The following is a 27,573-nucleotide window of genomic DNA, read 5'->3' on the forward strand; positions in this document are numbered from 1 at the left end:
GAGTCACTGAGCTGACCGTATTGCCCATAAATGGTGATTGCCCACTCAGCATGGTGCTCAAGTAATGACTTAATAATAGTGAAGTGTGTTTTAATAACCTCTGATGAAAGACATCGTGCGAAAGTAAAATACACTTATTCCCTTTTTCCTCTTATAGCTAACAGCTGTGACTGATTTTATTTTTTGTGACAAGAATTAGCTTACATTTTCCTTTGCCTGGTTTCCATTTCCCTCACGGTGGGATCTTGCCCTCATCTCCTGTGTCCCCCAGCTGCTCGTACAATTGCATCATTTGTGAGCTACTGTTGTCATGGCAGCGTGAGGGATTTGGAGGTTGTGTTTTCCTTTATGAGAACTTTTTCTGCATTTCTCATCTCACCAGTGAGACCTTCTTAGCTGATTGACAATTCAGATGCCCTTTGGTTAATATTCAAGTCAAATGAAACTCTTTTAATGTCCCTAGCTACTTTTCACCTAATGCCGTTACCTAACCCAGTACCGGCATGCCACACAATGCCGGTATTTCTGTTCTCACTGTAGTCAGTGGAAATGGACATCCCTAGAGCTGTGTGGCCCACTTTCCTGCAGGCTGTATGCTGCTGCCCTATCAAACCCTACACCCACTCACCTCCAAATGATTGACGTGCTTTCAGACAATTCACATTGAGCTATTTAGGGTTTTTTTTTTTTAAGATTTTGTTTATTTATTCATGAGAGACAGAGAGAGAGAGAGCAGCAGCAGCAGAGACACAGGCAGAGGGAGAAGCAGACTCCTCACAAGGAGCCCAGTGCGGAACTCAATCTGGGACCCTGGGATCACACCCCCAGCAGAAGGCAGATGCTCAACCACTGAGCCATCCAGGCATCCCTCACCTATTTAGGTTTTTAAAGTCTTTTAAGACTTTTGATGTGTATGGACAACTACTTCTCTGGCATTTCTAAACCATAAGAAGCTGAGTAAAAATGCTCTACAGTTGCAGAAGTATCAACTATACCCCACTTTGAGAAGATTCCGGGTTTCTTGGTGAGAGACAACAAACATTTACAACTGGTCATTTTGGCTCATGTTCCCGGGAATAGTTTAGCTTGGAATGTGTTAATACTCTCTAGCCAAAACCATTAGAAACACACCTACCATTGAACAAGTTGGGTTTATCCTCCATTATAGTGGTGGAGAATGTACACCATGGGCATTCACAGGGTGTCTCTCTAAGAGGTGACAGAAAGGTGTTGATGGCTTTGGTTTGTGTTAGCTGATTTGAGGCAGGTTTAGGGAAGAAGGTATTGCTTGGGATTGGATCCTGTCAGGAAGCAGAGGAAAGTCATAATTAGGTAAGTTAATCAGCCTACTCTATACAGGAAGAAGAATGACATAAAGCTAAAATCATAATTGCTAAAGAAGCAGCACTCTATTCATATTCATAATAATTCGTATCACCCAGGAGAGAGTTTGGTTATTTTCGCAGTTTGGACCATACTGATGTTTTCATCTATGTTCAGAAGTAAAAGTGGAGAGGTCTTTTTTTCTCTTGATCAGTAATGAACAAGGTCACAGAATGGCCTTGTTTGAGGTCAATGCTCTATGAAATTGATTATGTTTATCAGGAGAACACTGTGTGTGACTGAGCACCAGGCCAGCTCCCCAATATGAGAGGATGGGCTTTTCCTTTTCTTATACAAGAATTCCAGAACTTAAAAAATAGAAATGGGGACGTAAAAGATAGTAATCTCATGTGTTACTTTTTATTTATATTCTGGTTTAATTCAGAAATAATTTGCGGGATGCCTGGGTGGCTCAGTGGTTGAGCATCTGCCTTCAGCTCAAGGCATGATCCCGGGTCCAGGGATCAAGTCTCGCATCGGGCTCCCCGCAGGAAGCCTGCTTCTCCCTCTGCCTATGTCTGTCATGAATAAATAAATAAAATCTTAAAAAAAAAAAAAGAAAGAAAGAACTTGCTGTGATTCTGAAAGATATCGAGTATCTTCCAGTTTTCCACACAGACGCTTTAAAACCACAGATTGCAGTTGGAAGAAGGTTTAAAATGGCCTAGTCTAGAGGTCTTGCAAACTTTTCCTTCATCAAGATACTTATGATGTTAGCCATGTAGAATCCACTCTTAGTGTAATTCCAGCCTGTTCTTCTCCCACTGAAGAATAAACTCAATTCATTTCAATACATAGCAGAAATTATTTGCATCATTTAGTACTTCATAATATTAGGAAATATTGAGACAAGGCCCATAATAGATCCCACCACAACAGTTTCCCTACCATCTGTTCAGTCTAAAGCCTTGCACTGATGAGAAGAGACTCAGGCCAGAGAGGAAGATTGACATGTGTGGAATTACAGGGTTCATCCATTCGAGGACTGTGTTCGGGCCACCCTTCCATCACCAGCCTCCCTAGTCATTACCCCCTCCCATGTCTGGTCCCCTTACCTCATTCATATTCCTTGGATTCCATCCACTGACATTGAGCCAACCTCCCCTCATATCCTCCACTTTCCCCCACACACACCCCTCCACCTTCTAACACAAGTTCCCACCCTCTCAGCTGGCAGTTTCCATGTAAGTGTGATGGAGTCAGCAGAGTTGCAAAGCTCAGAGTAAAACTGTATGTGATTAAAAATCTAGAATTTTCACCTCAGGGCAGCCTGGGTGGCTCAGCAGTTTAGCACCTGCCTTCAGCCCAGGGTGTGATCCTGGAGACCCAGGATCGAGTTCCCGTTGGGCTTCCTGCATGGAGCCTGCTTCTCCCTCTGCCTGTGTCTCTGCCTCTCTCTCTCTCTCTCTCTCTCTCTCTCTATGTGTGTGTGTGTGTCTCATGGATAAATAAATAAAATATATTTTTTTAAAAAACTATAATTTTCGCCTCAGACTATGATCTTTATAAGGGTAGGGATTTTTACAACTTTTATGCTTCATCAGAGACTGCCTCATAGAAAGAGCGTCCTCAAAAAAAAAAAAAAAAGAAAGAGCATCCTCAGTGAATGCTTCCTGCACTTGCTGCAGTGGATGTTGGGGGGTGAGGATGGGATAGTGTGGAGCAGGGGCTGGTGATCTTTAGAAGGGACTGGGCTGACTTTTCTAAGACTGCAGGAGAGGAATGCCTGCTTGCCAACCTTCACACTCTTGCCGACTGCCACCTGCAGTTTCATTTCTGAGTTTCACAGACTGTTCACGCAGTCCGAGATGGCGCTCTGGGAGTTCTTCCTGAACACTATCTCCTTGCCTCCCCCTTCTGTTTGTCCTCCATTGTCATAAATGGCCACACCGTCCAGCTGGTGGATCCAGTCAGAAACCTGGATGTCATCTTCTACCACCTTTGATTTTTCTCTTTTCCCAATCCCACCTCAAATCCCTCAGTAAGTATTACTGATTTTTCCTACAAAATACGTCTCACATTCCCCATTTCCTCTGCCAATCTTTAGTCCAGTCTGCCAACTCTCCCCTGGCTTCACCCATAGCCTCCCAGCCATTCTCCTGTCAGTCTGCTATCAACATAACTGAAGATTGACCTTAAGTGACCTTAATATCCAAATTTGCTCCTTGACTTGGAACTCTTCATATCTAATGTCTTTTCTAGCACTTGTCAGTCCTAAGGGGTCTGATCCCCAACTGCCTTTCCAAACAGTTCCTGCCCACTTTCCCCTTGTTCACTTTGCCCCAGACCCCTGACCTGTGTCACCTTGTAAAACAGGGGTCAAAGACTGGTTTGTCTGCAGTGCACTCACACATCCCTTTCCTGCAGAAAGATGCTTCTTTGCCCCAGGTTACTAAATATCCTATATGGGTCCATGATGCCGTATTTTCAGATTGCCTCAAAAGAACTCAAATCCAAGTTTTAAAAGAAATAAGTCCATGCAAAAACACTGGCACAGAATTCTAATTTGTTTTAAAAGCCCGTGTAGGCCAAAAGATACCCATGTATGGGAACGCTGCCTACGGCCATCAACTCATCAGCCTAGGCCATGCCAAGCTCCTTCCTATAACTGGTTTTGTACTTGTCACTTTAGGAGTATCTGGAATGCTCCTCCTGTAGCTCATTGCATCTCTCCTTCCTCTGTCTTCTATCTCAGAACTACTCAGGGTGTGGTCCATGAATTTTGTGCAGCTCAGCTATAAAGGTGGGAGAAACAAACACATAGTTTGCAAACTGTTCATTATAGGTTTCCAGCAAGAAAAGCACAAAAATTGAGATTAACATTTGTAATGATTGATAGAATAATTTTATGTCTCTTGAACATAATAATTGCGGCTTAAATTTAGTGTCAGAGTTGGAAAACATTTTCTGTGAAAGACCAGATAGCAAATACTTTAGAGCTATGGGTCACACAAGTCTCTGTCATAACTACTGAACTTTTCCATTGCAGCATGAAGACATATGAAAGCATACCCAAGAGGTGCCTGGGTGGCTCAATCATTTAAGTGCTGGACTACTCTTGATTTCAGCTCAAGTCAGTATCTCAGGGTTGTGAGATTAAGCCCTGAATTGGGCTCTGTGGTTGGTGTGCAGTCTGCTTAAGATTCTTTCTCCCTGGGACACCTGGGTCACTCAGTGGCTGAGCATCTGCTTTCTGCTCAAGGCATGATCCCGGAGTCCCATATCCGGCTCCTTGCATGGAGCGTGCTTCAAGCGTGCTGTCTCTGCCTCTCTGTGTCTCTCATGAAGAAACAAATAAAATCTTTAAGAAAAAAAATAAAGATTCTCTCTCCCTTTGCCATTCATTGCTCCCTCTCTGAAAAAAAAAAAGAAAAAGGGAAGGAAAGGAATGAAGGTAGAAAGCATATCCAAAAGCGAGTGTGAAAGTGTACATCAACAACTGAAAGCTCCATAGAACTTCTGAAATGTGAACTTCACATACTTTTTGCATATCACGAAATCTTTTTACTTTTCCCAACTATTTAAAAATGTAAAAAGAAAATCTTAGCTTATGACCCATAGACAAACATAGTCTTCAAGCACCTGTTCTATAGAATCTTCTAAAATTTTGCTTATGGGGCAATTTATTTTCATTGTATTTCACAAAAGTGTTCATCCACATCATTGGAAATGAAAACAAACAAACAAACAAACAAAAACAGAAAAACCGGTTCTTGACCATAGATAATTTAAGAAATATTGCTCTGGGGGCAGCCCGGGTGGCTCAGCGATTTGGCACCGCCTTCGGACCCGGGCCTGATCCTGGAGACCCGGGATCGAGTCCCATGCCGGGCTCCCTGCATGGAGCCCACTTCTCCCTCTGCCTGTGTCTCTGCTTCTCTCTCTCTGTGTCTCTCATGAATAAATAAAATCTTATAAAAAAAAAAAAAGAAATATTGCTCTGGGTCTCAGATCTAATCTTAATGAGACCTTCTTAGACCAATTTATAAAAGTAGGTTCCATCACTGATCAGATAGAAAAAGAAGACTTCATTTTTCTTAAGATGTGGTAGTGGTTTCCTAGCTATGTTTTGTAATATACATACAAAAATATTTATAAGTGAAATGATATAATGTCTCAGATTTGCTTCCAAGTAATTAGGAGAAGTAAATGAGTAGAGCACAAAGAAAACAAGTATGTGTAGACTACTGAAGCTGTATGATGGATATTCATTAGACATCCATCATCCTTGTGTGTGTTGGAAATATCCACACACCTACAAAGTTACAAAACACATTCTATTCTCAAAATTCTGCCCTGGCCTGCATTTGTTATATGTGTTTTTTTTTTAAAGATTATTTATTTATTTATTCATGAGATACACAGAGAGAGGGAGAGAGAGGCAGAAACACAGGCAGAGGGAGAAGCAGGCTCCACGCAGGAAGCCCAATGTGGGACTCGATCCCGGATCTCCAGGATTGCATCATGGGCCAAAGGTAGGCGCTAAATCACTGAGCCATCCAGGGATACCCTACTATATGTGTTTTGTTTATCCACCTCATCACAGTCTTAGATTGTCTTGGTCTTCATGTATCTTCTCAATGGAGTGGAAGGTCCGTGAAAGCATGCACCACTTCTGGGTGGTTCACCTTTGATTTCTCATATCTTTTGAATGAATGGATGAATAAAAGAGAAAGTGAGGTGGCTGTGAGAAAAGTTGATCTTGGCAAACTGAAAAATAGGCTGCAAAGGCATCTACCAAGGAGAAAAGATTTGGTGTAGTTAGTGTTGAAAACGCAAGCTAGAAACAATGGGCTGTGACCAGAACTTCATTACATTTTATAGGACAGAGCCAGATACCATTTGGCTGCTTGTCTGTATATTTTTAATTCAATGCTAAACTGTTAATATGACCTTGGAAATAATTCTATAATATATTTATTTCAACCATATTATTTTCCTCTTAATTTTCTGTAATGTATTTTAAATCTTTATGATTATCACATCTTTTGCCTTTCTGGTTACAAATGTTATGATCTTAAAGTAACTTTTTCCTTGACCTTTTAAAGATTTTATTTATTCATTTTAGAGAGAGAGGGAGAGTGCACATGGACACAAGTGTTGAGAGAAAGAGAAGGAAAAGGGAGAGAGAGAATCTCAAGAAGATTCTCCACTAAGCAAAGAGTCCAATGTGGGGCTCGATCTCATGACCCTGAGATCATGACTTGAACCAAAATCAAGAGTCAGACACTTAACCAACTGAGCCACCCAGGCACCCCTTTCCTTGACCTCTTAAAGGAATTGGTTGTGGTTTTGTATAAGAAATTTCTGGGAGAGGGAAAGCCAACAGAGTTATCAGAATGCAGGAGAGCATATGGTAGAAAGGTACAGGACAGAGTTAATGCATGACACCAAGTTCTCAGCACGTAAAGAGACTATCCTATGCACTTCTTAAGTGTCTCCTGAAGACTACCTACAGCAAGATCACCTGGTTAAAACAGCAGATTCCAGACTCCAACTCAGACCTACAAATCTAATGGGGCAGGGGATGGTAGCAACAACAGGTGCCTAAGTCTGTTCAGGCTGCCTTGACAAACTACCATAGATTAGGTAGCTTAAATAACAAACATATTCTCGCAATCCCAGAGCCTGGGAAATCCCATTATATGGGTACCAGCCAACATGGTTTCTAGTGAGACTTTGTTATTGTTGTTTTTTTCAATAATCCCCCCCCCCTTTTTTTTTAAGATTTTACTTATTTGTCAGAGAGAGAGAAAGGAAGGAAGACTGGCAGGCAGAGGAAGAAGCAGACTCCACACCGAGCAGGGAGCCCAACATGGGACTCAATCCCAGGACCCCAGAATCATGACTTGAGCAGAAGGCATATGCTTAACCAACTGAACCACCCAGGCATCCCTGGTGAGAGGTTTTTGGTTTTTATTATTGAAGTTCAATTTGCCAACATATACTACCCAGTGCTCATCCCATCAAGGGCCCTCCACAGTGCCCGTCACCCAGTGAGAGTTTTCTTCTTGGCTTGTAAACATCCATGTTCTTGCTCTGTCCTCACATGCAGAGTTGGAAGCAGACAGAGCAAGCCTGGTGTCTTGTAAGAGCACTAATCCCATCGTGGGGAGCACTATCCTCATGACCTCAACTAAATCTAATCATCCCATAGACCTGATGGGGTCCAGGAAATGCTATCCCAAAATATGGTAACTTGACTTGTTAAATATTTTAAGCTCAAAGAGTCTGGGAAAACTACAGAAATAGGAAGGTCATTCTGACCCCAACAATCTGTCTGTCATGATTCTAAAATTTGAGAACTCTTGAGTTAGACATCTTAGGTATCTCTAAGCCTCTCTGCCTCTCTCTTTTTCTCTCACTCTGTCAGTAATATATCCTGGGGATTTATAGTAGACCCTGTCATTCCCTAAGACCTTCTACATGCTTTTAAGTTCCCACAGCTACGGTATGAAGTTCTATTATCATCCCCATTTTATCAATGAAAAGAAATGGAAGCAAAGAGGTTTAAATACTTTGTCCAAGGTCACACAGGGAATTGTGTGAGTGGAGATACAGAACCAGGCCACCTGGTAGCCAGGACCAAATTCTCACTGCCTCTTGTCTGTGAACTACATTCTTTGTTTGGAAGACTAAACAAGTTTCTTTTTCAGAACCATTAGGGAGTCTCCAGATCAAAGTGTCAATATCGTGGTAAATGATCCAGAGACAGAAGACTCCCAGCCTTCTTGTCCTGGAGGGCATTGCCCAGAACAATCACATTGCTATAAATCTCTGAAAGACAGGAAAGTGACCCCATTTTATTAGGCCAGGCCTTCCTGTAATAAGCAAAAGAAAATAAATCCACACAGTTTGTAAGATTTTTAACCAAGGAAATGCAGTCAAATTCAGGGAAAGTCCAGTTTAGAATGCAATCTATCCAGATAATCCCATCAGCCTTTTATAACTTCCTTAACTATTTACAAATTCCGTCAGTTTTTACATTCTTTTCTAACCTTGCACTGTAGTATATTTTTTTTTCTGGTTTCCATTAAATAATCCATTCTCTCAGAAAATATTATAAACTCTTTGAGATCAAGGATCTTTGATGTACAAACAAGGAGGGGTAGACAAAATTAACACCATTGGGCACCCTGTCTGTACAGGTGGGTGCTGTTGGAGCAATACATGGGTATTCCAGGGGCCTGGAAACATCAGGTCTCCCTGTCTCTGAGCTGGTCCTCAGCCTCATGACCCTGGCCTCTACTGTGCATCAGTGAACAGCTACTTCTCATTGACATTTTCATGTCACTAGACTCATACAAGACCAACGAGAATCCCCAGTAATAATGAACATCTTTAAAAGAAGCACCATCAAGTGACCAATGTGATCAACATATTCCCTCCCTGGAAACTAATTTATGTGGGAAGCCAAGTCATAATTAGATGGTTGTTGATGAACATAGAGACAAAACAAGACAGATTACCTATTTATTAAGCTACAGAGCTAATGGCCTCAAGAATTCTTCCCAATAGTTTTATCTTTCAAGCATATAGTGTGATTTACCCTCTAAAGAGCTCAGAAACAAAGCTGACGTCACAAGACTTGTCTCATTTTTTTTTTCTCCTTTTTGTAAACTCTGTATCAGGAATTCTTAAATCTGATACTGGAGCTTCCAAAAACGACATACAAAATTTGTTCATATTTCATATGTCCTTGGGAAAGAGTCCATAAAATTTACTGAATTTTAATTATATATACACACATAATTTAAAAATTAGTGATATAGTCTAAATTCATTGTAACAGATTCTAATTTTTCTTTTTTTAAAGACTTTTTATTTATTTACTCATTAATGAGAGACACAGAGAGAAAGAGGGAGGCAGAGACACAGGCAGAGGGAGAAGCAGGCTCAAATGCAGGGAGCCCAACATGGGACTTGATCCCGGGTCTTCAGGATCAGGCCCCGGGCTGAAGGCAGTGCTAAACTGCTAAGCCACCGGGGCTGCCCAGATTCTAATTTTTCAAAAAATATTCATACCAATGAAAAATATTCATTCATACGTATAGTTCTATTTTTCAAAGTAATTATACTACATACAGTATATTGTTCAGTAATGTCTTTTCTCCAACATGTTTCTAAATTCTTCCTAGCAACTGCACGATATACCATAAAATTGGTTTATCTTTACTTATTTTCATTTACCATGCCTCTATTTATGGTTATTATGCTGTTATTGTCCTTCATGCTATTTCTCCAAAGATCCAAATATTCTTGCCCCACATCTTCTCCTGGGTGATGCCTTCCCTGACCTTGCTTGCCTCAGTACCTCATCCTGCCTTCAGTACCCTCCTCCTCCCCCTTCTCCCTGATTAGCTAGCTTTCTCTTTATAGCATCATCTTCTTCATCACTCCTTCAAGCAATCTGAAATTATGGTAGTTATCTCTGCCTCTTCTCTGTCTTGGTTCTGGGTCCTTGAGAAAAATTTCCCCTCCCATTGTGCCTGGACATGAGTCTAGTCCAGAGCTGATGCTCACAAGTATGCTTTTGTTATTTTCACATTCTCATACAAATATTCCGGGGTTCCTAAATATAGGATAATTTGTGTATAAGAAAGTTCATTCAAAATTTGGACAGACATTGCCAAATTATCCAACCTCCTAAAGTGTTTTGCAAATTTATATTGCTTTAAAATGTACAAAAGGATCTTTCCTCACATATCCATCCTTATAGTAAACATCTCCACCTTTTCCCCACAATATCACATTTATTTGACATCATCTTATATTTCCCTTATAAAGTGGAAAATTATTATTTTACTTTTTTGAAATTGCATATCTTCAGGCTTGAGTAAGGTGAATAACTTTTCTAAAGTTTTTTTTTTAAGTTTTTTAAAAGAGTTTTATTTATTGTTGTGAGAGAGAGTGAGCAAGAGAGACAGCATGAATTGGGAGAGGGAGAAGCAGACTCGCTGAGCAAGAAGCCCAATGCAGGGCTCCATTCCAGGACTGCAAGACGACAACCTGAGCCGATGGCAGACATTTAACTGACTGAGCTGTCAGGCACCTTTTTTTTAAAGTTTTTATTTAAATTTTAGTTCATTAACATACAATGTAGTATCAGTTTCAGGTGTACAATATAGTGATTCAACACTTCCATACATCACCCGGGGCTCAGCACGACAGGTGCACGCCTTCATCCCCATCAACTGTTTCCTCCATCCTCTTGCCCACCTCCCCTCTGGTGACCATCAATTTGTTCTCTTTAGCTAAGAGTAAGGTAAACAACTTTATTTTTTTAAATAGATTTATGAAGGATACATGGGAATAGCTGGGGTTTTTAAACAATATTTTATGTATTTATTCATGAGAGACACAGAAAGGGAGGCAGAGACACAGGCAGAGGGAGAAGCAGGCTCCCTGTCAGGAGCCGATGTGGGACTCAACCCCAGGACCCCAGGATCACACCCTGAGCCAAAAGCAGACGCTCAACCACTGAGCCACCCAGGCATCCCAGGTAAACTTTAAAATAAGTGATTATTCATTTTTTTAAGTTTTTGTTTTAATTCCAGTTAGTTAACATACAGTATTATATTAGTTTCCCATGCACAATATGGTGATAATTATTGATCTTTTGTGACTTATGAGTTGCCTGTTCCACACTATTGCATTCTTAAAGGAGTCTCTGAACCAAATGGTTAATTAACGACTATTTCTCCTTCGACATTTTTAGATATGTTAATTCCATTATCTAAGATGTAAAAATAGAAATAAAATACAGGAGAAATGGTGTTGGTACAACTAGTTTCTCACTACGCACCAGGCTGATTCTAAGTGTTTTCTGTGCATTACTTCATTGAATTCTTTCAGTAACCTGAAAATGCAGTGTACTGTTGCCCCCATGTCACAGGTGAACAAAGAAGTACAGAGTTCAAAAAAGTACACTGTGAACACTGTAGAGGGGTAGTCTTACCAGCGACATTGTTATGAGGTCCTGGGGGCTCTATCTGGACCTTCTCATTTCTGGACTACTGTGCTACAGATCACTGGTCTTGCCCATCTGCATGTGGATCTTTCCAAATTACATGAACAGGTTTCATAGATGAGGAGATATGCACAGAGATTCAGTGACTGTCCCAGGTCCCCAGTGTCAGGGCCATCTTTTGAAACTAGATCTGTCTGGTTTCAAAGCCCAGACTCTGTCCAGGACCACGGCTGGCCAAGGTATTTGCTCAAATCATGCTGAATTGGTTTTACCAGAGGTGAAACAGAATGAACACAGATCCACCATAATAAGGGCACTTCTCCAATGGGTAGAAGGGAAACAGAGTGCTCAGAGTGACAGAACTGTCCAGGCACTAGACTTTGGCTCATGTGACTCTATCCATCTGCCTTGAGAAGCTCTGGAGTTGGGGAAGTTTAGTACAAAACAGACAGGAAGCAGTCTCCTAGGGAAGTGACAATACCTGCTCAGAATCTCACTGTAGGCCTTAGGACCCGCACACTGGGACAGAGCAGGGGACAGCCCTGGGGGGATTGACACAGCTGAGTTCACATGTTTGTAAGTCTGAAATCAACATAGATTTTGAAAAAGCCTTTTTCTTCATTATTATAGTTATAACAAAAGCAAAACAAACAAGCAAAACCCCTTTACTATTGTGTCTACTCCCCTTTTCCCCATAATATCTCAATCTTGATGGTAAGCCATGTGAATTAAAAAAAAAAAAAAAAAAATCTGGGCAGCCTGGTGGCTCAGTGGTTTAGTGCCGCCTTCAGCCCAGGGCCTGATCCTGGAGACCCGGGATCAAGTCCCACGTTGGGCTCCCTGCGTGGAGCCTGTTTCTCCCTCTGCCTGTGTCTCTGCCTCTCTCTCTCTCTGTGTCTGTCTGTCTCTCATGAATGAATAAATAAAATCTTAAAAAAAAAAATCTGAGGTCAACTGGGAATAGGTATACAGCTATTTGACTTATTAACCACTGTGTGATTCGGGGAGGATGGAGGCTAGAGATGGAAGGAGTGACTTATGTATTAAAGCCAACAAGGAATAAAAGTTTTGACCCAAAAGGCAACAATCATTCTTCTTTTTAATATATTGTTAATACCATTGTCTAAATGTAACATGAGATAATTTTTTTTAATCTAAACAAAAGAATAGTAGTAGTATCTTAATATGTAGCAGTGATGTCCTAAGAACTTTTTAAGTATTGTTTCATTTCCTCTTTGCAATAGCCACTTCCTTTCTAGATGCCAGCAAATTCTCCCATTTTCCAAAGTCTTTTTTGAGCACCTGGGAGCTGACATGAGGACCCAAGAGAAGACAGTTTTTGTCCTTGAGAACCCTAGTGTGTTATGGAGTTAAGATGGAATTACACCACGTGCAAGTCAGACCATCTGTGCCAAAGGATGGATTATTTAATAAATGCAGTTGAGACAAAGAGTTTGCCATTTGGAATGAAAAGGAAGCATGAGCCCTAAATCAAATCTTACATTAAAATAAATTCCAGATGGATCAAGTATTTTAATGTAAAAACAACGAAACTGTTAGATATTAGAGGAAAACAAAGTTTGGGTGTATAATTTGATAATGTTGGCATGGAGACCATCTTTTTCACCATGACACTAACACCAGAAGTCATAAAGGAAAAGACTACCAGTCTTGACCACATAAAAAATGAAAATAAAAATTTCTAGATAACCAACCCTATAATTACAATTAGAGGGAAAACTGAGAAGAAAAATAACTTACATGGCAAATTCTGATTTCGCTAATATACAAAAAGATCTTGCAACTTAATAGAAAAAAATTAAAAGTTAAGATTGTCTTACTTCACAAAAGAGGAAATCCAAAAGACCTGTAAACACCAAAATGTTTAACAATGATTATAGAAATTTGAGATGCCTGGGTGGCTCAGTGATTGAGCATCTGCCTTTGGCTTAGGTCATGATCCCGGGGTCCTGGGATCAAGTCCTGCATCAGGCTCCCCGTGGGATGCTCCCTCTGCCTATGTCTCTGCCTCTCTCTGTGTCTCTCATGAATAAATAAAATCCCACAACAATGATTAAAGAAATTCCAGTTAAAACAACACTGAGTTTTTTTTTTCATGTAATAGATCAGTGTATTTTTAAAGCTTGATATTATCCTGTGTTAATTATGCTGTGATGGAATTGGTACTGTCAGTGGGAATTTAAACTGGTAATATCAGCACCCCGTTAAACAGAAACAAGAAAGGGCTCTTTGTAATTTAGAGGACCCATTCAGGCCCTGATCTGCTTCCCCATTGTGGGGCATACTCTATAGCATTAAGACAGCAATCTCATCTGGAGCCTGTGTCCCATTCCTAGATCTTTCTGCAGACATCTAGGGCCCTGCACTACTCTGCAAAAATGGCCCAGTGCCCATGTCAGGAACTACATAGGACTCTTCTTTCCTAGATCATTTTTCCAAAGGCAGACTGTGCTGCTGGTATGTGCCTCTCTGACCTGGAGGGGCAGCCAACAGGGGGCTGATTGCAAAGCTATGGATGAAGCCTGGATATGAAGTTTTAAGCTGATGTGTTCACATGGAGGCACAAGACACTCTGCCTTGACTCTGTGGAGTCAAGCAAGGGGTGGGAGGAAATGGAAGATGGCCCATGCTAGTTTCCAAGATCTATAAAGAACTTATTAAACTCAACTTCAAAGAAACAAACAATCCAATCATGAAATGGGCAAAAGACATGAACAGAAATCTCACAGAGGAAGACATAGACATGGCCAACACGCACATGAGAAAATGCCCCACAACACTTGCCATCAGGGAAATACAAATCAAAACCACAAGGAGATACCACCTCACACCAGTGAGAATGGGGAAAATTAACAAGGCAGGAAACCACAAATGTTGGAGAGGATGCGGAGAAAGGGGAACCCTCTTACACTGTTGGTGGGAATGTGAACTGGTGCAGCCACTCTGGAAAACTGTGTGGAGGTTCCTCAAAGAGTTAAAAATAGACCTGCCCTACGACCCAGCAATTGCACTGTTGGGGATTTACCCCAAAGATTCAGATGCAGTGAAACGCTTTATAAATAAATAAAATAAAATATTAAAAAAAAAAGATGCAGTGAAATGCCAGGACACCTGCACCCCGATGTTTCTAGCAGCAATGTCCACAATAGCCAAACTGTGGAAGGAGCCTCGGTGTCCATCAAAAGATGAATGGATAAAGAAGATGTGGTCTATGTATACAATGGAGTATTACTCAGCCATTAGAAATGACAAATACCCACCATTTGCTTCAACGTGGATGGAACTGGAGGGTATTATGCTGAGAGAAGTCAATTGGAGAAGGACAAACATTATATGGTCTCATTCATTTAGGGAATATAAAAAATAGTGAAAGGGCATAAGGGGGAAAGGAGAGAAAATGAGTGGGAAATATCAGAAAGGGAGACAGAACATGAAAGGCTCCTAACTCTGGGAAATGAACTAGGGGTGGTGGAAGGGGAGGTGGGCGGGGGGTGGGGGTGACTGGGTGATGGGCACTGAGGTGGGCATTTGACGGGATGAGCACTGGGTGTTATTCTATATGTTGGCAAGTTGAACACCAATATAAAATAAATTTATTTAAAAAAAAGGAAGATGGCCCATGGGCCGTGGACCCACTCAGAACATCCCGGCCTAGAACTTCAAGGTGTCCAAGAATTCTAAATTTGAAACTGGACTTCTAGGTAATAACAAAGGTATATTTGTCAAGGTAGGAGGATAGAATATATTTTATTGAAAGTCTGTACCTTGATTTAAGCATTTGTACATATGATATGCACATCTTCACTTGTACTTCTCTTCTGGATTCCACAAGCATTAGTGTGGGTCTGGGTATTATCATGTGGAACAATATTTGGTAAAAAATTTATAAATACAAAAAATATTCATATTTGTTCACCCAGAAATTCCCTGTCCAGAAACTTATGATGTAGAAATAGTATATAAATCATATAAATAATCAAATTTCAGTAAAAATGTTTACACCTTCAGAATTATGATAATAATTGTAATAAAATGCCAAGCACTTTATTGAGCACTTTAAATATTACCACTGAATCCTCACAATTAGATGAGATGCATACTATTATCTCTATTTTATAGAAAAGAAAATTAATCTTTAAAGAGAGTACCCAGTTTCCATTCATTTAGCTTATAAGTGGCAGAGCCGAGAACTTGGGGGTTTTTTTTCAACTTCTAAATCTGACATTTTCAAGATAAAAAAATTATAAAAATGTGTCTTTTGTAAATTTGCTTTAAAAAGTTAAAAAATAAGAAAGACAGAGAAAGATGAATACTATATAATATCACTTATATGTGCAATCTAAAATAAACCCCAGGATGCCTGGGTGGCTCAGTGGTTAAAGCATCTGCCTTGGGTTCAGGGTGTAATCCTGGAGTCCCGAATGGAGTCCTTCATTGGTCTCCCTGCATGGAGCCTGCTTCTCCCTCTGCCTGTGTCTCTGCCTCTCTCTCTCTCTCTCATGAATAAAATCTTTAAAAAAAAATTTTTTAAGCCTCAAATTCAGATACAGAGTACAGATTAGTAGGCAAGGGTATGGGCAATGGTGAAGGCGATCAAAAGATACAAAGTTCCAGTTATAAGATAAATAACTTTTATGTATGTATGTAACATACAGTGTGGCGATACAATTAATAGTACTATATTGTATATTTGAAAATTTGCCAAGAGTAGAAGTTCTCACGCCAAGAAAATGCTTAACTATGTGTGGCGATGGATGTTAACTACGCTTATTGTGGTAATCATTTTGCAATACATACATATATCAAACCATTATGCTGTATACCTTAAACTAATACAAGGTCATACATAAATTATCTTTTAAAAGTGCACAATGAAAAAATAAGTGAGAGAAATTGTATGATAAATACATACCAACTTACCCCAAGTTTAAACATCTTACCACAATGATTTTATGAATACATTTTCTTAATTTGCTGAACCACTTCAAAGTCTACTGAAGACACATCTTAAGCCTAAATCTATACATTAGCATTATATTCTCCAACATATCACCTCTAGGAAAATTCACGATTTACCACATATCACCTAATACCAGACTACAGTCAGATTTCCATAATTCTTCCCCAAAATGTCTTACAGTTGTCCAGACCAGGATCCAGTCTGAGTTTTTGACACCCTGCTGCCAGATTCTGTGGGAACATACCCTGAACAAATCTAGATTGACTGGCTCTTTGCAAGGGGGGTGGGTAAAGAAAAGCTGGAAATGCTCCTTGGTAAGGGGTCAGGGCGCTGCGATTTTGCTCTGGATTGGGTGCTGACAAAAAGCAAAGACAATTCTACGATTTTCTTAATTTTTTTCTAGAAGCAGGAGGACCAAAGCACGAAAGGGAGATGTTTGGCCATTTTTGTGGTTTGGAAAATGTTCTTGTTTTTGTCTGTCCTCAGAGAGGATTACAGAGTGGTCTGGTTTTTGTCTTGCTCCATCTTGGTCACAGAGTGACCTGATTTTTGTTCTGTGAAGTTGTTTGGGTTCGTCAGGAGAACTCCATGACCCAGCTGTTAGCGGCGGGCCTGCTCAGCTGGCGGTACTTCTTTCTCAGGGTTCACATTATATTTGGTTGTTACATCTTGTTTGTTAATCGAATACACCCCTCCTAGTTTTAAAAAGATAATGACTTTTTGAAAGCTCATCTAATCGTCTCGTAGAAAATCTCACATTCTGTATTAATCTGTTTATTTCTTTGTACTAGCATTTAGTTTGTTTCAGGATATTGGAAAATAGGTCTAGGGCCTATAGTAAGATTTACATTAAACTTTTCGAGAAACAAGACTTTACAGGCAATGCCATGAGGTAACACATCCTGCCAGGAGATACGTAATATTAGATCATCTCCTCATTAATGATATTAGGTTTGATAACCTGAGTAAAGTATGGTAGCAAACTCCTTTACTATAAACATACATCAACGAGCTGCTCAGTCTCTGGAATAACCTAGGTACTCCACAAATATCCTCCTCCCCAACCAAGACCCTCCTTCAGCATCTCTGATTACCCTTACCTGAGTCAATTATGTCCTCAGGGATAACAAAATGGTTGTTTTCTATTCGATTGTTCCTTCTACAGTTATGAAGTAGCATTTCTCTCTAAACTATATTCCTTTATTGTTTGGGAATGAACTGCAGTTCCTCCTAAAAGGGTCCATGAATTCTTAGTGATATCAGAAATGGAAGGAGAAAAACACTCATTTGTCTTGATCTGAGGTCTGATAATAGTTAAAATTCAACATGGGAGGGGAAATGATGAAGCACACTCCATCTTTTCTCTGAGAAGTGTCCTTTACGTGGGGAATGGGACTTAGAAATCAAGATCTGGTTACTGAGGACCGGCTTATGGTGACCGGCTTGTTGTTGCTTCTAGAACCTTTAAGTAAACGGAGCTAAGAAAACAACACACTCAAGAATTCATCCTAATATTTCTAGTTCAAATATTGATAGCTTTATCTTACAATATACATAAAATAATTAAAATTATAAATCAGTATTACTACTACCAATAGAACTACAGGACAATGCTTTTTTTAAAAAATTTTTATTTATTTATGATAGTCACAAACAGAGAGAGAGAGAGATGCAGAGACATAGGCAGAGGGAGAAGCAGGCTCCATGCACCGGGAGCCCGACATGGGATTTGATCCCAGGTCTCTAGGATTGTGCCCTGGGCCAAAGGCAGGCGCCAAACCACTGCGCCACCCAGGGATCCCAGGACAATGCTTAATGTTTAACTGTAGTACCTTTTTAAAAAAGATATATTTATTTATTTTAGAGAGCATGAGAGAGTGGGGTGGGGGAGCAGAGAAAGAGAGAAAGAGAGAATCTCAAGCAGACTCTGCTGAGCATGGAGCCTGAAGTCCAAGCTCAACAGGGTTCAGTCTCACCTTGAAATCATGACTTGAGCTGAAGTCAAGAGCCAGACACTTAACTGACGGAGCCACCTAGGCACCCTTAACTATGGTACTTTTAATCTTTAGAGTATAGCTACTAAATATATGCTGTCACATAACTGTTTTCAAAAGTATTTAATCCTTTTCTCTGCAATGTTAAAATTTGATATCGGGTTTTTATTATCAGTTTCACTTGGTTCTTATTTCTTTTTGATGTATTTTTTACATTTTTTGAATATATGAAACATTTACATTATTCAAAAGTTAAAACCCTATGAAAAATATGCTCAGATGGGCAGCCCCGGTGGCTCAGCAGTTTAGCACCTGCCTTCAGCCCAGGGCGTGATCCTGGAGACCTGGGATCAAGTCCCAGGTCAGGCTCCCTGCATGGAGCCTGCTTCTCCCTCTGCCTGTGTCTCTGCCTTTCTGTGTGTGTGTGTCTCATGAATAAATAAATAAAATCTTTAAAAAAGAAAGAAAAAATATATGCTCAGAAAAGTCTTACATCCATCTCTATCGCTTCTACTTCACTCCTTCCCTCAACAGGTAACTTAGAATGGACAAAGCTCACTACTGAAAGACATTTGAGACAATAGGTGAAATAGTTTCTTCCTCTGAGTTTTAGGTGAAGCCAAGATATAATTGTATTAATATGGTTATGATATTGGGGTTACATTTGAAAAAGAGTGATAAAGATTTGCAAATCAGTGCATATAGAATGACCATTAGAAATATGATAGGGTTTCCTGGGTGGTTCAGTCAGTTAAGCATCCAATTCTTGGTTTTGACGCAGGTCATGATCTCAGGATGGTGAGACAGAGCCCCACATCAAACCCCACATGGAGCTGTGCATCAAGCTCTGCACTGGGCATGGAGCCTGGTTGGAATTCTCTTTCTCCCTCTCCCTCGACCTCTCCCCTCAGTCCACCCAAAAGAAAAATGTGACAAACCTGTCCTCCTGTACCAGATGCCTGGTACTAACCTCTTCTTAAGACAAATCTTTGAAGATCTGGAAGTTGTGTTATATCTTACTTATAGCAAGTTGCTGATTGAAACCCAAACATTACAAAGATCCAACACCCCAGTTCTCCACCTCTAAGAAGCAGAGGTCTCTCCTTTTTACTCTAATTAACCTTCTCAAGAAAAAACAACTTGTTCTTACAGGGTTTTTTTCACTGACCAAAATCTTTTGTAAACTTTATCTCATTACTTCAAGCCAAACATGTGAAATAAGCCAGAGGTTGCAAACTAATGGCCTTAGGGCCACATGTGGTCCACGATCTATTTCATTTGGCTCAAAATGTTTTCAAGTATTTTAATTAGGTACTGTGATTTAGAAACTAAAGGAGTTTTCATTAAAATTTTAGATATCTAGGTTCTCCTGAAAAGTTGGAAGTCTTGATGAAGGGACCTAGTATTCCACGTTGGAACTAGATGGAGCTATAAAGCCCCTGGCCCCTTTAGATAGGATATGTGCCAGGCCACATTTTGTTACCATCTTGGCTCTAAGGACATTTGAGTGTGCAGCTCTTCTGAGTTTAAATGTCTCTCCTAAGATGACCCATACTGAGAACTCAATTCGAGGCTTGTTTCCTCTCTACTGTTCAAATCTATAGACTAGCCTTGGCTTTCTAGCCATGTCATTGGACTTTAACCCCTGTCTAGATCCCTGCAGCAAGCTCTGCTCCAAGATCATTGTCTAGAAGCTGGCCCAAGCTGTCCTATGTAGCCACAGATAGAATTACTTAGTGGTCACTGGGAGCCACTGTGATTCCATTAGGAGGCAATCATCTGGGATTCAACCAGCCTCCTCCCAAGTACTTGAAGAAAATTCTAGTTAAGGATTTTTTTCTCTCAAGTTGCATCAAACCTCTGACTCCTTTCTACAAAGCCCCAGGGCTCTAAATGTCAACTGTCTGGTTGGTGGTAAGTATCCAGGACTCAGTGACCCTCCTCACTCTCTAGTAAGTTCTAATCAGAGGTCCCAGACCACCTTCTCATTAATTAGAGCAATGGAGCAAAGAAGGTGTGAGCAAAACTCTGATACCCCAGACCCCAGTGGAAACCTCGACCTCCACTGGCCATTAACCTGAGGGCAGACAATCCAGGCATGCCTCCTGTCTGTCCACCCTGAGCCACTGGCCCTATGCCAGAACTTCTAGGAGCTCTCCTCTCACATACCAGATTCTTCCTTCTAGTATTGAAGCACAATACAGTCCTTTTTATTTTTTAAGATTTTATTTATTCATGAGAGACAGAGAGAGAGGCAGAGGGAGAAGTAGGCTCTTCACAGGGAGCCCAGTGTAGGACTCCATCCCAGAACCCCAGGATCACGTACTGAGCCAAAGACAGACTCTCAACTGCTGAGTCACCCGGGCATCCCTACAGTCTTCTTTATGGTCCCTGCTCATAATAAATGTCCCACCTTCTTCCACCTGTCATCCATGGCCTACAGTCCTGCTCATTTACTCAAAGCTTTGGAACTTGGGTTTACAGTTTCCCTCACCATCCCAGTTTATCCCACCATGCATTCTCCTTCCACCAATCTCAAAGGTGCCTGAGCTAGATCCTGTTAACAATCCACACCCTGCAACAAATGGTCCATATCCGTACCTCCTCCCACCTTCTCACTAGTCTCTGAGACATAATTCTTTCTGTCCAAGAAGAATCCTCCCAACCTCCTTCACAGACTTACACTTTCTTGTCTGACATTATCAATTTATGTCATGCACACACTATTGTTATTTTTCTACATCCACCCTTTTATACTGTATAAACTCAGATTTGTCCCAATTTCAAAATTCCTGCTTTATCTATGTCCTTGTCCAAATGGCCAGAGGTCTCAAAAGAATTGTCTGTATTCACTGTCTCTACTTCTTTCCCTTTTGTTCTATCTACTGCTAGCTGGATCCCACCCTCACTACTGACAATTCTCTCATCAAAACCAGCAAAAACTTCCTAACTGCCTAATTGTATTTCTTCTCTTGACTTTCTGGAACCTTTTCCTCTTTTCTCTTTTTCACTCCTGTTTATTTGACTAATTCTGTAACTGTCACCTGCCATGCCTTCCATTGGTTCCTCTAGGACTGGTGTTTTGAGGATACTCCACTCCCAGATTGCTGTCTTGACCAATGGTCAGTCCTCTATAGTCTACATTGCTTCTAAAAGTGAGTTTGTAACTTCTAGGGACTTGTCTGCTGTGGCCAAGTGGCTCTGCACTGACTAGAAATCTAAACTCCTTGCATAGCATTGATGGCCTTCCAAGACAGTGCTCTTTTCTGCCTTTCCATCTTCTCTCCCTGAGCAGCAAGCTCCATCCCTGAGTTCCAGTCCTGATACTGAGCCCCTGATTTTCTCCCTTCCTTTACTTTCTCTCTTCATTCCAAATGCCTGCTCCATTAAAATAAAAATTGTGATTAATAAAAAGGCCCCAATGGGCCTGGAAGTTTGCATTTCTTACATGCTCTGAGGTGATGCTGGTGGGGCTGTTCCAGACCTCACTTTGAGAAGACTAGAACTTCTTGTTCTAAAAGTGATTTACCTAAGTCAGTCACAGAAGGACAAATAATCCCCTATAATTCCACAGTTATGATTCCATCTTTATGAGGTATCAAAGAATCAGATCTATAAAAGCAAGGAGTACAATGGTGGCTACCAGGGGCAAGGGGAGGGGGAAACAGAGTTGCTAGTCAGTGGGTATAGTTTCAGTTGTGCCAAGTGATTAAGTTCTAGCCACTGGCAGGAAAACAGTGTCTATAGTTAACCACGTTATACAACACACTTAAAATCCAATAGAAGGTACATTTCATGTTAAGTGTTCTTACCACACACATGTAAAATGAAAAAGAAACTAGGGCAGCCCTGGTGGCTCAGCAGTTTAGCGCCACCTTCAGCCCAGGGCATGATGCTGGAGACCAGGGATCAAGTCCCATGTTGGGCTCCCTGCATGCAGCCTGCTCCTCCCTCTGCTGTGTCTCTGCCTCTGTCTCTCTGTGTCTCTCATGAATAAATAAATAAATAATCTTTAAAAAAAAAAGAAAAATAAACTAAACTAATTTACCTTTTATTTAAGGTGTCTAAACTCTTGGCCTAGTAGCGTCTGCTATTCAAATGATTTCAATAAAAAGTATGTATCTGTGTGAGAAATTTGGCAAGAGGTGGGGGGCGGGGATGGAGATGGATAGTCACAAAATGGGGTAGAATAACACAACAGCAGGTTAACTTGATGTCTAGTCACATACCTTAATTTCTTTTATTATAAGACAAAGACTATACATACCAGAGAATATTTATAAACCACAAAGAAGAAAATAAAAGTTCCCATAATCTCACTGCTCAGTATAATTCAGTGATTTATTCATTCAGCTATGCATTGATCGTCTACCAGTGGCAGGCACTGAGGAGACAGAGATACACTGCAAAGGAGATATAGTCCATGACTTGACAAGGGCTATCATCTAGATGGAGGGGTAGCAAACTCTGACCCATGGGCCAAATCCAGCCTGCTATTTTGATGAATCTACTCACTAAAACACAGCTGTGCCCATTTATTTATGTATCTTCTGTGGCTAGCTTTACTCTTTAGTAGCATGAAGGAGTAGTTCTTACCATTGAGTAGTTGCAACAGAATCACATGATCAAAAACCCTAAAATATTATTTTGTCTTTTATAGAAACAAATTTTCCAACTCCTGCTCTAGGGAAAATTGATAACATAGTTTTCTATGCTAAGGGCCTTTTGCAGAATATTCTTAGCTATTTGATGATTTTGAACCCTTTCAAAGTTCTTTTTTCTTTTAATTTGAGAGAGAGAGCATACATTAGCAGAGAGGCAGAAGGAGGGAATCTCAAGCAGACCCCCTGCTGAGCACAGAGCCTAGCTGGGGGCCCAGTCTCACAACCTGGAAATCCTGACCTGAGCCAAAGTCAAAAGTCAGAGACTCAACTGAGCCACCCAAGCACTGCCCACAGTTCTTTTCCTGATTGTTGCCTTTATAAAAAATACATTTTTTTTTGTATTTGTATTTACTTTGTGGTTACTGAATTTCTTGATTGAATTAATTATAATCATTTATCTGTTGATTAATTTTGATACTATTATAGTTATTTCATATAAAAACAATTTTTTCCTTTCTAGTCTCTACCTCTTTAATTTTTTATGTATTGAACTGGCTAGGATCACCAATATATGTTAAATAGAAATGCTGATAAGCAGTATCCTGTCTCTTTCCTAATCACAAGGGGAGAGTTTAAAACACAAACTTTTATGGAAGTACCATTACATTCAAAGGATACATTTTTTTTGGATTTTCTCTACTTTTCTGAGTTTTCATGTTTTATAACTTGACCTTTGTACTTAATATATAAGCATTGTCATTAAATATTATATAATTAAATATTCCTCTATAACATCTTAATACCTATATGGCATTCCATCATAGGCTTAGACCTTTATTTAACCAATCTCCTGGTGTCTTAGATCCATATACATAAGGAAGAGCTTGGGCAAAGGATGGAGGAAGTTTGGACTTCTGGAATAAGGTGCTGGAAGAACTCTGAGGTGACGAAGAACTAGGGAGACATGCAGAGACCCAGAGCTGAATTTTATCCTGAAAGCAATGGAGAAGCAGCTGAAAAATATGATTCAATTTGCATTTTTAATAAGTTCTCTAGCTGACTCCTTTAAAGATTTGAGAAAGGAAGCGAGCAAGCTAGCAAGAGTATAAGTGGGAGGATCGGCAGAGGGAGAGGGAGAAGCAGACTCCTCATTGAGCAGGGAGCCCAACTTGGGACTCATCCCAAGAGCCCAGGATTATGACCTGGGCCAAAGGCAGAGCTTAACCGACTGAGTCACCCAGACACCCCCACCCCTGCTGACTCCTTTTAAGTCTTCAGCTCTCCCTAAAAGTTCACCTGATGACTCCCAACTGATGATCGGATTAACCTGTCAGCCAAGATGTTACCAGTCCTCTGGCCACAACCCCACCAGGTCAGTCTCGACATAATGGCACAGCCCAATATGACACACTTTAAATCACTGAAGAACATATAGAAATTTATTGAAAGCTTTTCAGGGATGAAGGAGGGGTTTACACAATATATGGCAGCAAAAACTTATAAATATATTTGAATATTCCCTGCAAAGGGTTTACACAATATATGGCAACAAAAACTTATAAATATATTTGAATATTCCCCGCAAAAGTCCTACTACATATATTAGTGGCCCAAATACTTTTATGAAGACTCTAGCTTTCTCCTTACCACCTCTTCCCTTGGCCCCACCCTAGTGCTCTTCTCTGCATCTCTTGATCTTTTTTCTGTACTATTAATCTGATCATCTAGTAATTCAGTCTTTGTTGACATTTTGGATGTTTGTTCAGGTGGGGAATAAGGGAACAGGAAAGTACAAGGAAGAGAGGACAAAAATATGCAGGGGAAGATAGTAATGGCTTTTGGTTTGCTCTCAGCAATTAATGCTGGAGTCACCACTCATTTTTAGAGTTATAACACGTTATATCCCTCAATTTTACAACTTCTGGTATTTTCACAAATAAAATATTTTAAAGTAAAAAAAAATCTCCCCTCTCCCTCATAGAAGTCATTCTTGATATCTTAAAGAAACCCAAGTGAGACTACACTTAAGATTTATAAGCATGAGCTTGAGTGCCTTTGTCCACTGCTCCTCTGTGTTCAAGTATGTTCTGATGGAATAGAACTCACCAGTGCTTCCAGAGTCCTCCATTAGGCCATTCTTCACATGAATCCTGCAGGGTAGGCAAAGACCCCACTTTCCTTTCTCAGCCTCTTCCTTAAACTGTTGCATGCAGTCCAAAAAAGCCATCATTGCCTGGTCAAACTTGAGGTCCAAGCAAGTGCTCTGCCTCATGATGCAGAACAATGGCAGCTCAACAGGGTCATTTGTTAAAGACTTCAAATAGGACCGGTTTCCACAGGGAATGAGTTGATACCTCCGAAACTCCAGCCCAATCTTGTTGGATAGGGCAAGGAGCAACAAAGCTGTCTGTCCCCAAGCCATGTTAATCTCCTTCCAGCTCACAGGGACAGTGGGGAGGCAGCCCAATCTGAAGCTATTGATGATGCCCACAGGGCCATCATACCTGATCTCAAAGGTGGCACTGAAGACACTGGTCTTCTTCAGCCTGCCCCACTGGATTTGGGCATGTCTCAGCTGCCTTTCCATGCTCTTCAGCTCATCCTGCAGTTCCAGTTGCTGCCATTTCAAGTTACTGTAGTCCTTCCAGTACTGCTTGTCCTGTTGTTCCAGCATCTCAGTCTCTGCCTGGGCTGCCTCAAGATCCTCTGCAACTCTTTCTTGTTTATTCTCCACCTCCTTCAGCTCTTGGACCAGCCTTGCCTCCTCCAGCTCCAGGCCCTCCAGTTCCTCCTGCAGTGTCTTCATCTCCTCCTCACATATTCTCCCCCTCCAATATTTGTAGTGCTCGTTCTCAGAGTCTACAATAATGAGTTGAGTATCCAGCACCTCTAAAAGTTTGTCAGTACAGTCTTCACATAGGGGGTGATCCACATATTTTTCACCAGTGAGGATGTCAAAAATGTCCCTGGTAGTGTTCTGGATGTTACTGAGTGTTCTTGCAGAGTCAAACTTCCCAAGCAAGATGAAGTTCTTAGGACTGTCCCCGAACATCTTGCCATCTCCAGGGAGGGTAGAGCAGGAGGCATCTGGCAGCTTTTCAGTATCTATCTCCACCTTGGAGGTAGGGCCACGTACCAGGGTTTCTCTTGGCTCCTGCTGAGCTGACGTGAATGTGGAAGCTGCAGGTCTTTGGGTGGTCTCAAGGCCCAAGGTCCCCGTGGACTGGCTCAGCCTCATGGGCTGCCTGCAGCCCTGGCAGATGAAGCGGATAGAAGACATGGTGAAGGCTTCAGCTCTTACTCTGATTCCACGTTTCCTCTGGCCCCCACTTACTTATCCATTTATATCTTTTTTAAGCTTCTTTAAAGTAGTGATTCTTTTAAAATGCGTATTTCATCTTGTCACTCTTCTCCTTAAAACCTTACATTGATACCCTCCTTAGATACCTTTAGGCCTCCTTTAGCTCCTTTTAGACAAATGATTCTTTCTAAAAGGAAAATCTGATCATCTCACTTTGTCCTTTAACATTTCCAAGATGTATCTTAAGAGTAATCTTTATAAACTAAGCTTTCATCATGGTACTTCCCTCCTTAAAATGGTATTACACTCTTATCTTACCTTAAAATTAAATCCCATCATCTTAACCTGACACCAAGGCCTCTGCTCATGTTCCCACCTATTTCTCTCCCAATTTCCTGCTGCCTTCACCCATGGGCTTCTCTATGGTCCCTTGAGTGATGGATGGAAATCATCTATTATACAAAGTATGCCTTTCTTACCCTGATACTTCTCCCCAAAGTATTGGGGAATAGCAGAATAAGTTTGGAATTGCTTTTGATGTCATAGTTAATCCTGAGTCCTGATTCATCCTTGGGAGTAGAATGGCAAAGTATATTCATTGCTAAAGGCTAAATCTCATTTTAAGTACCCATCCACCAAATGTCCACCAAAACCAAACAAATCAAAGCCACACCTAGCTTTGAGCTTGAACCAGCCTAGACAGATGATGCTCCAAATAAACTAAGGAACACAGTGGCAGAGTACAGACTGTTTCAGACTCTGGTTTATCTAACTGAGTGATGGCCTTCAGGATAATCCAGAATCCAACTGTGGAGCCTTCCTTTAGTGAAGGAATGAGTGGAAGTGAGTGTCACTTTTAGTTGGGAAGGAAATCTCTTATTTCTGGAGATCTTCCTTCCAATTCTTACCTCTTCATCCCAAGGTCTCCTTTGGGAAGATTAGGGGGAGCCCAAGAGTGAGGATTCTATGGGTTAGAGGGTATAAGGGACTGGGGTTTTATGCACTACTGTATTGCCAGCACTTAGATGAATTACCTTATCCCTCTTCCCTTTCCAACTTTTGCTCCTTTTTTGGGGCCTTTTCACACACCTCCAGGGAAGATTTGTCTGTACCTTCTATCTCCAATTCCTCTCCTTCCATTCTCTCTTAAACTCACCATGATTCAACTTTAATCTCAGCAATCTATAGAAAGTCCTCATATCAAGGTCACAGATGTTACCTATGTTGTTAAATTTAATCTTGGTGGAATAGGAAGAAAGATCTTTAGCCAAAAGCGAGTATGAGGAAGAGATGTGAGAGTCACCTAGGTGAGAGCAGGAGAGTGAATGGAGGAGAGAAGTG

At 40.8% G+C, this 27,573-nt stretch overlaps 1 protein-coding gene across 14 annotated transcripts in view; it reads right to left on the reverse strand.

Annotated features, from left to right (window-relative positions):
• Positions 1 to 27,573, reverse strand: part of BECN2 (beclin 2) — a 157,015-nt gene that overhangs the window by 121,583 nt on the left and 7,859 nt on the right. For 5 of the 14 annotated variants that reach the window (XM_072830394.1, XM_072830393.1, XM_072830392.1 and 2 more), the window contains one exon: positions 23,951 to 26,184. The exons of 4 other annotated variants lie outside the window; for them this stretch is intronic. In XM_072830394.1, the coding sequence (XP_072686495.1) occupies positions 24,916 to 26,169 (1,254 nt within the window). In that variant the 5' untranslated portion in view covers positions 26,170 to 26,184 and the 3' untranslated portion in view covers positions 23,951 to 24,915. Of the gene's footprint in view, positions 1 to 1,135; positions 1,302 to 3,654; positions 4,119 to 23,721; positions 23,924 to 23,950; positions 26,185 to 27,573 lie in introns of those variants that run through there. 5 more of the 14 variants (XR_012032894.1, XM_072830395.1, XR_012032895.1 and 2 more) reach the window with 5 other exon arrangements.

The sequence above is a fragment of the Canis lupus genome, chromosome 6, assembly GCF_048164855.1.
Source record: "Canis lupus baileyi chromosome 6, mCanLup2.hap1, whole genome shotgun sequence".
NCBI classification, from domain to species: Eukaryota; Metazoa; Chordata; class Mammalia; order Carnivora; family Canidae; genus Canis; species Canis lupus.